Source organism: Leuciscus leuciscus, assembly GCF_965113295.1.
Source record: "Leuciscus leuciscus genome assembly, chromosome: 3".
Lineage (NCBI taxonomy): Eukaryota > Metazoa > Chordata > Actinopteri > Cypriniformes > Leuciscidae > Leuciscus > Leuciscus leuciscus.
Window position 1 is genome coordinate 12,605,686 of NC_138727.1, and position 10,963 is coordinate 12,616,648.

A 10,963-nucleotide genomic window follows, 5' to 3' on the forward strand; every position below is an offset into this window, starting at 1 on the left:
TTTCTTCTAGTTGGGCTACACTCCACTTATTGTTGCTTGTCACTATGGAAATGTAAAAACGGTTAATTTCCTTTTGCAAAATGGCGCTAATGTCAATTCAAAAACTAAGGTAAGAGTTTAATATATTTATATATTTTTTAATTCTTTCATTATGTGACTTGATAACCCAATTAATAATTATGTAATAAACTATTCATTTCATCTTTTTCAGTTATGAACTATTTGTACTTTGATTGAATTAATGGATGGATGTTGCTGATATCTGTGATTGGTTTTTAAAGTACTGCAATTGTTTTATTTTATGAATTAATTTATACACAACAAGCATGCTGGTATTTATCTACTTATTATCTACTTATTATTTTTATATAATTTTTTTTATTTGATAAGCTTAATATTTTATTGACTTTTTATCAAACAATTCTGTTGTAAGATTAAACATTTTCCTCAGAATTGTGTGATATAAACTCGTAATTGCGAGTTATGAAGTCAGAATTGTGAGATATAAACTCGCAATTCTGTGAAAAAAAGTTAGAATTTGACTTTATAACTCACAATTGCAAGTTTATATCTCACAATTCGTACTTTATTCCACGCAATTGCGAGTTAATATCTAGCAATTCTGACTTTTATTCTCGCAATTGCGAGTTTTATCACGCAATTCTGAATTGCGAGATATAAAGTGAGAATTGTGAGATGTAAACTCACAATTGTGAGAAAAAAGTCAGAATTGTGAGATAAAAAGTCGCAATTATATTTTAAATTGTTTTATTCCGTGTCGGAAACAAGCTTTCATAGTTTACTGTATTGATGGAGCTGTTTTTTTTCCAGAACGGCTACACGCCACTTCACCAAGCTGCTCAGCAGGGAAATACACACATTATCAATGTCCTGTTGCAGCATGGGGCCAAGCCTAATGCCGTCACCATGGTGAGGGACACACTCGTACTTAGAAATTATATTAATACTGTACAGTATCTAATCTCACACTCATTTTCTCTCAGAATGGTAACACAGCACTCTCTATTGCTAAACGTCTGGGGTACATCTCAGTGGTGGACACTCTGAAAGTTGTTACTGAGGAAATAATCACAACAACAACCGTACGTATCCTTGACTTTACATATTAAGAACTTTTGATGTATGCATAAACAGTAGAGTGTGTATGTTGAATGCCTTGTTTATTTCAACTACTGTAGACGGTGACAGAGAAACACAAAATGAATGTTCCAGAGACAATGACAGAAGTTCTGGATGTGTCCGATGAGGAGGGTAAGATACTGTTTTATTAACATGTATTACGCATAGTCAGGATTTCATATGTCTATGTAAAAGCTGATGTGCCTCTATAGCCCAGCATCCGATGGAGGAGGAGCTTTTTACTGAAGTCTCTATGGAGATCGAAGGTATAAAGGCTATAGATATAGAGTGAACCGAACTCAACCCTATACTAACAATATTGCATTTGCCAAAAATCTGTTCAGTTCGTTCTGTATCTATTCCAACGTATGGTTTGCAGTTTGTGTGCTAACTGCAAGCAGCATGATTATTGTGTGTAGAAAACTAAACCGTGGAAAACTAACTTTGTTCTTATTGATTTGTGCTAATCTGGGGATCATTTTTCAGGGATGCAAACTTGTCACCTTTTGGCAAAATTCACCATTTGAATCCAAAATAGGTCATGTGTGTGATTTGTGTAGATCCGGCAGGTTTTTAATTTGGTGGTGGGAGGTAGGTTTCCATGTGTGTGCGACTGCTTTTAAAACACTTTTTCTATTTCCAACATGTTTTAGTTTTCAGCATTGAGTTCTCAGCATTGAGGACTGTAGCCAATCACAGGCATCTCTGTTAAAAGCAATGGCCAATCAGAGGTGTTTACTGTACCTTAGTCAGAATCCACTCTGAACAAGTTTTTGTTTAACGCAACTTCACTGACTGCATTCTACATTCTTGCAAATCCTCTCATCATAACTCCATCTTTGTCACTTTTTTTTACCCCTGATGAGTTTGCATCTTTGATTTTTAAAATCATAAAATGAGAATAAATGATATATGTGGGGCACTGTGCATTTTTAATGAATAATACCTACATAATGAGTTAGCGTTGCTTGTTATGGCTGTCATCACTATTACTATTGCTCATTTTGGATGACAGAATAAATAAGCAAATTAATATGTTAAATATAAATTACAATTATAGATAAATTCGTCTTTATTTATTTTACTTTTTAATGGGTTTTATTTTTTTCTTTCAGTCTCTTTTTAAAAAATCTTTACCATCACATATCTGAAGGTTCATAATAAATGTTATTTGATCTGAATTTCAAAAGGATTCTGTTTCATTTGCATTTATATTGGATCAGAAAATGAGAGAGAATAGAATGTCCAAAGAAATAGAAATAAAAATTATGATTTGGGCTTTTTATTAAACTACAGACTGGTCAGTCCAACATTTAATCAAGCTAGTCATTTGATCAGCCCACACTCAGTTCATCAGTCTGTCAAACTGACAGTATTAATCAATCCATACTGTGTGTGTATGAGCAGGTGAGGACACAATGACAGGTGATGGAGGGGAGTACCTGAGAGCAGAGGACCTGAGAGAACTTGGTGATGACTCTCTACCTGGACACTACCTGGACGGCATGAGCTACACCCACAACCTAGACCGGTAAAGAAAATCCCACAGGCACATTAACACACACAAAACAATATTTAACTATTCAAAAAACAAGCTAATTCCTTCTAAAAGCTTATTACGGTGAGCACCAAACACACCATTGGTTGAGACAGATTTAATTTAAACATTTGTTGATGTTTCTGGGGATTTGGCTCTCACAAATACACACATAATGCTGTCTTGCCCACATGCTTGTATTGTCCTACCACAGGTCCCATGAGACCCCCAGTCATCTTGCTTACAGGGGTGAAGGAATCTTGATTGAGGACGTGATCTCCAGCCACCAGTTTCATAAGGTGAACTATCGCACCTCGTATGTACTTCTCATTTAACATTTGGGCCAGTGTTGTTATCATTAACTGAAACTATTAGTAATTGAAATGAAGATGAAATAAAATTATATATGAATATTACAGTACATTAAAAACTTAGAATTAGAAATGGTGCCTTTGCATCTTACCAAAATTAATTACATTTAAGTACTAAAATTACTAACTAAAGATTAAACAAAAATTTTAACAAAAAAATCTAAAAATAAAAGTAATTCAATTCAATCAATAAAATCAATTCAAAATGACAAAAAAAAAAATCTATACTTGACGCTTCAAAAACTTCATAAAGTGATGGTAAAACTAATCCACATGAATTGAACAGATTTAGTTTAGGCTTTCTGTAAATGGAGGGACAGAAATCTCTCAGGTTCATCAAAAGATCTTCTTTTTATTCCGAAGATGAACGAAAGTCTTACGGGTTGACTAACCATTCAAATTTAAATTAAAACTGAAAATATAAAAATAAAGGCTAATTAAAAATGTTAATAAATACTAATAATAGAATATTAATAATAGTAAATAATAGTAAATGGGCTTTAGGTTTTTATTTCATGATATGTTATAGTCTGATTTTGTTGTTTGTCAGGTGTCAGCGTTCTCTCGAGAGCATGAGAAGGACTCATATCGACTGAGCTGGGGTGCTGAACATCTGGATAATGTGGTGCTAACCAGCACTCTTCTGCAGTCAGGGTTAGTAGGTTTCATACACACTCAAAAAGACAAACACACTCACATGCCTCCCCTGTCCTACACAAGGTGTGTATCCTTGTTCAAAGCAGGCATTGCATTAGATGCCACTCTTATGGACCATGAATGACAGCTGCTCAAGTTCCTCTCATATTGTTATTTCATGCTCTTTGTTTTTTCATTTATTACACTCACATCATCTCTCTAAATCACTCTCGGCCTCTCTCTCTGCTGTTCGTGATTGTGTTTCTGTTCTGCTTTTAGCCGATCTACCCCATGCCTTGACCATGACAACAGCAGGTGACACTTCTCTTCCTTGTGCCCCTTTTCTTCCTCTCTTCATCTACTTTTATTACATTATTGCATGTATTTTTAACAACTGACCGCTTTGAGCTTTTTTAAATGAGCCTATTTGTGCCTATTAAAATTTGATAAGCATGTTTTAATGAATACAATTACTCATGTCTCAGTATTCATAGAGAACCCCATGAATAATATTCAATATTATTCAATATTTCTCACATGGGTTGAATGACACTTGACACATGGTATTTCTTAGATCCTCCAGTATTTTCCCAATTACCTGTTGAGCAATAAATGACATTAAACAACACTCTTCAAAAGATTGGGGTCAGGAAGATTTTTTTTTAAGTTTTATTAAAAATGTTAAGTAGCACAACTGTTTTCAACAAAATAAGAAATTTTTCTTGAGCACTAAATCAGCATTTTAGAATGATTTCTGAAGGATGATGTGACACTGAAGACTAGAGTAATGATGCTGAAAATTCAGCTTTGCATCACAGGAATAAATTACATTCAGAAATATTCAAATAGAAAACAGTTATTTAAAAAATAATAATAATAATATTTTGCAATATTACTGTATTTAAAAAAAAAAAATCTAATACATGCAGTATTGGTGAGCATAAGAGACTTTCAAACATGAAAAAAAAAATCTTACAGACCCCAAACTTTGGAACGGTAGTGTACGTCGGTGAGTCTGTAATTTTACAGCACATAATGGCAACGCAATCAGATAATAAAATGAGTGTTCTGGGTTTAACAGAAGTTAATCCTGAAACAGAAAACAATATGAACCGGGAACATTTCTGGTGAAGTGTGTAATTTCTAATAGTACCAAGGAGAATTGCAAAATTAATGATTGTTTACAAACATATGGAAGCCCACAGAGCCTATAAAATAAGTTTGGGAAACGAGACAGACTAGTAATAATGCAATGTGGCATCCATATGTTTTAAAACAAGAATTTGCACACTTAATGTATTTATTCCTGTATTTAATTTTTAATTTAAACATTGCATTGTGTGTTTCACTGTCACTTGCTGTTGTTCTATATAAACAGCTTCCTGGTCAGTTTCATGGTGGATGCTCGCGGCGGAGCCATGCGTGGCTGTCGGCACAATGGGCTACGCATTATTGTGCCACCTAGAAAGTGCTCAGCCCCGACACGGGTCACATGTCGTCTGGTGAAGAGGCACAGACTGGCCTCTATGCCCCCTATGGTGGAGGGAGAGGGGCTCGCAGGCAAGATCATTGAAGTTGGACCCACCGGAGCCCAGTTTCTTGGGTAAGCGGGTGCAAAGGTTGAAATTGAACATTTATGCTGTATCACCATGAACATTTTTGTCTACTTTTGTGTATGTATGGCGCAGTTATATGTTCTCTATTTTGTCTCGTCTTGACTGAAAAAGCAGAACAATATGTCAACATGTTTGACGTGTCCTAACCAGAAGTGATGTTTCAAGTTTCCAGCGACAATCAATTTGTTTGTCTACACTGAATCAGCTGTGCAATGTGATGTAATTTTAGCCAGTAAGACTGTTCATTTTGTGAATTTTGGACCAGTGAGATTCAGTGGATGGGGCTACTAGGCATCAGTATTATTTCAGTCATATTTATATATTATTATAATAATTATTCATATTTTGAATTAGCTTTTATTTTATATTTTCTGTTTTTATTTTATTTTAAGTTTTAGTCATTTTCTTTTATTTATATACAGTATGTATATGTATATATATATACTGTATATATATATATATATATATTTATGAAGTTGACGTATAAAATTACTGAAAGTAAGACTGAAATAAAAATATATTAAAGCTATATATATAGTTTTTGTTTAAGTTTTCATCTAATATTTATATTTGATTATATTTTAACTTTTTTAAATAGTTTTTTAATAGTTTTCGTTAATATTAAACAATAACAACACTGCTTGGCATGACACTGCTGAAATAGAGAGCAAGCGACCTACAAAATGTCGGAGCTGGTTTGGACAAAAACTCATGTAAGAGCTTTTAGTGTTCGTCTCACCTGGTTAGGACACTTGTCATCGCTAGTTTGGAGGAATGACAACAATGTTCCTCTCTCACTAAATCCTCAGGAAATCAGGTTCACAGTGTGCCTTGTTTTTTTCCACATATTTTTTAATGGCTGCGATCGGAACAGTAAACTCCACCTCCCAACAGCCCCTCCTCCTCTTAATGAGGGTGAAAGTCTTGTCAGCAGAATTCTGCAGCTGGGTCCACCCGGCACCAAATTCCTCGGGTAGGAGAGATCCTAATGCCAAATATCCACTGGATACCGGCCACATTTCCCCCTGATTCTTTTAAATACACCTCCATCTCCAAGATGTCATATTCTTTTAATTTTGTCCCTTTTTTTTATTATAGTTTTGTGAGTTAGTTTTTATCATTCCGAAATAGAGGTGTTCCATGAATTTACCTTTTCCTCCCTTGTTGCATTTTGATATCATTTGTTATTTATTGTTATTCTTTTAATGTATTTGTCATGTCCTGTGTGTCTACTGTATATCGCATTTTCCATTGTTTAGTTTACTCTCTTTTTCCGCCTTGCTGCATGCTGCATTTTCCTGTTTGTATGTCCTCCACAGATGCAATATCTGTTTCTGAACAACAACCCTCAATTTATGCTGTCTAAAGCCATACATTAATTTGTCTGAAATAACACCCCTTATTTTTGCAGGCCTGTAATAGTAGAGATCCCTCACTTTGCTGCATTGCGTGGGACAGAGAGAGAGTTAGTGATTCTGCGCAGTGAGACAGGAGAGAGCTGGAGAGAGCATCACTGTGACCATACTGAAGAGGAGCTAAATCAGATACTCAATGGCATGGACGAAGGTGAGTGTGTCCTGAATGCACAGAGACACTTGTTTGATTAACATAACACACCAAATTTTTTTAATGTCCCGTTTGATCAATTTAATGCATATTTGCTGAATAATTTATAAATAAATGAATAAATAAAAAGCATTAATTTATTTGGAAAAAAAAATCTTACAGACCCTTAACATTTGAGCAGTAGTATATGTGTTACAGTTAATGTCTTTAGTTGAAAAGTGTGACACCTACTGGTTTGGATTGGATTGGAAGTATATTCTGTGTGAGATTATCACACAAACATAATTATTCACCATTTAAGCACACTTAATTGTATAAACCCTAAACAGTTTAATTTAATGCATCTTAAATCATGCTCATAATCTTCTTTGTCAACTAATTTTATATTAGATAAATTGCACACAGACACAAAAAAAAAAAAAAAAAATATTAAGAGATATTATTTGTAATTTTCACACCAGAACTGGACAGTCCTGAGGAGCTGGAGAAAAAGCGAATATGTCGCCTAATCACCCGGGATTTCCCACAATACTTTGCTGTGGTGTCCCGCATTAAACAGGACAGTCACCTGATTGGTCCAGAGGGTGGGGTGCTAAGCAGCACACTTGTTCCACAGGTCCAGGCTGTGTTCCCAGAGGGAGCCCTGACTAAACGGATACGTGTGGGACTACAGGTGATCCCCACTGTGCTTTGCAAGCTTGATCATTGACCTTATAATGTATAAAGAAGAGTTTTTTTATTTAGCTTTTGACATGTGTTAAATCATTTGTATACACACACTGTTGAGGGCAACACTGTAATATTTTTATGATGATTTATTGCTCCGTCTGTGTCAATAAAACTGATTCAATTGATCAGCTGTATGCAGCAGCATTTATTTGTATTTTTTTTTAAGTAAAGGTAAAAATCTGCAAAAGTAATACAAATGCATTTTATTAAAAAAGATATTGAAAATATCAAGAAATATTAAAATGTGATATTTTATGGAATTGTTTATGAAAAAATTATAGTTACGCTCTTCTCAATTTTTTTTTATTTAATATACAGTATTACTCCTACATTGTTTAGAGGCAGGGAGAATGATAGAGGGAATTGAAAAATTTCCTCTCAATCTCATCCTTCATTAGGCCCAGCCCATCAGTGAGGATCTGGTGAGGAAGATCCTGGGTAGTAAGGCTACATTCAGCCCAATTGTAACGTTGGAACCCAGAAGACGCAAGTTTCACAAGCCCATCACCATGACTATTCCTGTCCCTAAAAGCCCAACCAGTGATGGGACCAGCAGTACACCCACTCTACGACTGCTATGTAGCATTACTGGTATGTGATGATAAAGAGTAGGAGTTTATCCCAGTTTATACAGTTTTGTCCATCAATTTGGGCCCTCACATCCAGCCCACTTTCTCTTTGAACTGAGCACTGAGCACCAGAACAGCCAGGCATAAGAACAGCTTTTTCCCTAAGGCTATGTTCCACCTTAACAATACATAACACATCACAGGATTATACATCTGTAAATAACATCACAAAACTGTCCATCTGTAAATAGAATATCTGTACATTCATATTTCTGTCTGTTGGTGTATTTCTTTCTCTGTTGTAATGTTTTAATATTGTATATATTTTAATTTCATTGTCTTATCTCTTAATTATTGATGTTATATTTCATTTTATTGTGTGTGTAAACACACTTGGCAATAAAGCTCTTTCTGATTCTGAATTATCCAAGAGAAAATAAAATCATGTGAGAAGGTGTGAATAGTTCTTTTTTTTTCCAGGAGGGACAACTCCAGCACAGTGGGAGGACATAACTGGATCCACACCTCTGACATTCATCAACCAGTGTGTTTCATTTACCACCAATGTATCAGCAAGGTGAGTTCTGCTGCAGTGACATCTGTTTGTTGACTGGTTTTCTTTGACAAATGGTTAAATAAATGTTTTTTTCTCCCAGGTTCTGGCTCATAGATTGCCGTCAGATCCAGGAGTCTGTGAACTTCTCCAGTCAGCTGTATCGTGAGATCATCTGTGTGCCCTATATGGCCAAGTTTGTCATCTTCGCCAAGACTTTAGACCCCATCGAAGCACGACTCCGCTGCTTCTGTATGACGGATGATAAGATGGACAAAACTCTGGAGCAGCAGGAGAACTTCACAGAGGTGGCTCGTAGTCGAGATGTCGAGGTAAGTGTGGTTTAGCTAGTCTTGTCACAACAAAAAGTGCCATTGACAAGAAAATTTTCTAAATGGTGGTATATTTATCTCTACAGGTACTAGAGGGAAAGCCAATCTTTGCCGATTGCTTTGGAAATCTGGTCCCACTGACCAAAAGTGGACAGCACCATGTGTTTAGTTTCTATGCCTTTAAAGAAAACCGTCTTTCTCTATTTATCAAAGTAAGCATTTATAACTTTGTTATTTGAAGGACTATTTATAGTAGATAACTATGGGGATATTATTTCAACATTTTAAACAGCACAAAAAGGCACTGAGTTACAAATCTTTAAACAAATGTGTTACAGCACTCCACATTGCCCCCTACTAGTTTAAATATGATGCCACAGTATTGTGGAAATGTCTCTTGGTGGTCAGAAAAGTCACTGACTGGTTGTGTCAACAGATTCGTGACAGCACTCAAGAACCATGTGGCAGACTGTCTTTTACAAAAGAGCCAAGAACATATCGCAGTCTAAACCACAATGCAATATGCAACCTGAACATCTGCCTACCTATCTACTCAAAGGTAAGTGCAAACACTCTCAACTATCATATTAACTCGCATAGCCTATACATTTGCATACATAGGCACAAAAAGTCAATACCTTTTATTCAAATGATATTTAGTTTCGCCATATTTAATCTGACAGTTGATTTTTACTCTTAAGGAATCTGATTCTGACGAAGATGCAGATGTGGAGGTAAATGCCTATTTTAACATTTTGAAAATCATCAATTTTTTATGTATTCTTTGCAAAAAGAAAATATAAGAAATGTTTCATGTTTTCAATCCTATTAACTTTCTCTGTTTTAATCTAATTTCTTTATAGAGTGAGAAGACACATGAGAAATGTAAGCAATTTTTAAGTCAATAGTTTAATTAAAATGAAAATTATGCACACCTGGGCAAAAAAAAGTCCCAAAAGTCCCAGTCCCAAGTCCAAAATGGTTAAACACTGAGCTTTTAACTGTCTTAACCACAAATTATTGGTCAGGAAGTTAGCTAAATTTAAGCAAATGCACTATTTAAAAGCCATTTCTGTCTCAGAAAAATTATGTTCCCATATTTTGGGCAGAGTATGGGAAGTTTATTTCAGAGTGGTTCAGCTGATTTGTGTGGAGTTCATGTTTTGGCCTGGTCAGTGTCCAGATTTGAACCCTATACTGAATATTTGGTCTCACATTAAACGAACTAGGAGACATTTTAAACTACTCATGAACAGTTCGAAGCCATTAACATCGAGTGGAACACTAAGGGGGACAAAGGGGAGACTAATCCATGCTAAATTACTTTATCTACAGTATTAGTGCAATTCTTGCTCATCTCCTGACCAGTAATTTGTGATTAAAATGGTTAAGACCAATAAAAGACCACTAAATATTTAGACATATTTTTCTGCCTAGGAGTGTATTTACTGCGTTTTTAAGCGTTTAACGTGTTTAAGCGTTTTCTAACATAGTTTTGTAACCTCCATAATACATTGTTTGAAATATTATAGAAAACATATTTATAAGTGATTTTAGCAGAAATTGTATTTGTGGATCCCTGACTGCTGTGCTATGGCTGATAAACATCCCTTCTTCCATTTTTTTTTTTTCGTCTGCTGTTCTCATAAAACATTACGTTCAATTATATTCTCTTACAATGGTATCTTACTTCTGGCATTATGATTTCTAAAATGTTTAATGAGTTTAAAATCAAATGTGTTACATGCCAAAAGAGATACTGGAAAACAAACCATTCTCCCCGAAAAAAAAAGTCACACTGACCAGGCACATATTATTTTGCCTGTAATGAAATCAAATTATTTGCTTGCCACAAGTCACCTTTGCATGGATCATTTCCCTTGCATGGAAATAACTTGACTTACACATATTATA

The 10,963-nt window shown here is 35.1% G+C and overlaps 1 protein-coding gene across 10 annotated transcripts in view; it reads left to right on the forward strand.

The window, feature by feature from the left end:
• Positions 1 to 10,963, forward strand: part of ank2a (ankyrin 2a, neuronal) — an 85,608-nt gene that overhangs the window by 45,392 nt on the left and 29,253 nt on the right. For 5 of the 10 annotated variants that reach the window (XM_082165719.1, XM_082165720.1, XM_082165724.1 and 2 more), the window contains 20 exons: positions 11 to 109; positions 832 to 930; positions 1,005 to 1,103; positions 1,200 to 1,272; positions 1,353 to 1,406; positions 2,548 to 2,671; positions 2,892 to 2,976; positions 3,599 to 3,702; positions 3,964 to 3,999; positions 5,063 to 5,287; positions 6,175 to 6,273; positions 6,712 to 6,866; positions 7,328 to 7,539; positions 7,994 to 8,186; positions 8,645 to 8,741; positions 8,821 to 9,049; positions 9,136 to 9,261; positions 9,486 to 9,608; positions 9,751 to 9,783; positions 9,913 to 9,934. In XM_082165719.1, the coding sequence (XP_082021845.1) occupies positions 11 to 109; positions 832 to 930; positions 1,005 to 1,103; positions 1,200 to 1,272; positions 1,353 to 1,406; positions 2,548 to 2,671; positions 2,892 to 2,976; positions 3,599 to 3,702; positions 3,964 to 3,999; positions 5,063 to 5,287; positions 6,175 to 6,273; positions 6,712 to 6,866; positions 7,328 to 7,539; positions 7,994 to 8,186; positions 8,645 to 8,741; positions 8,821 to 9,049; positions 9,136 to 9,261; positions 9,486 to 9,608; positions 9,751 to 9,783; positions 9,913 to 9,934 (2,287 nt within the window). The remainder of the gene's footprint in view (positions 1 to 10; positions 110 to 831; positions 931 to 1,004; positions 1,104 to 1,199; positions 1,273 to 1,352; positions 1,407 to 2,547; positions 2,672 to 2,891; positions 2,977 to 3,598; positions 3,703 to 3,963; positions 4,000 to 5,062; positions 5,288 to 6,174; positions 6,274 to 6,711; positions 6,867 to 7,327; positions 7,540 to 7,993; positions 8,187 to 8,644; positions 8,742 to 8,820; positions 9,050 to 9,135; positions 9,262 to 9,485; positions 9,609 to 9,750; positions 9,784 to 9,912; positions 9,935 to 10,963) is intronic. The other 5 variants (XM_082165722.1, XM_082165723.1, XM_082165718.1 and 2 more) reach the window with 2 other exon arrangements.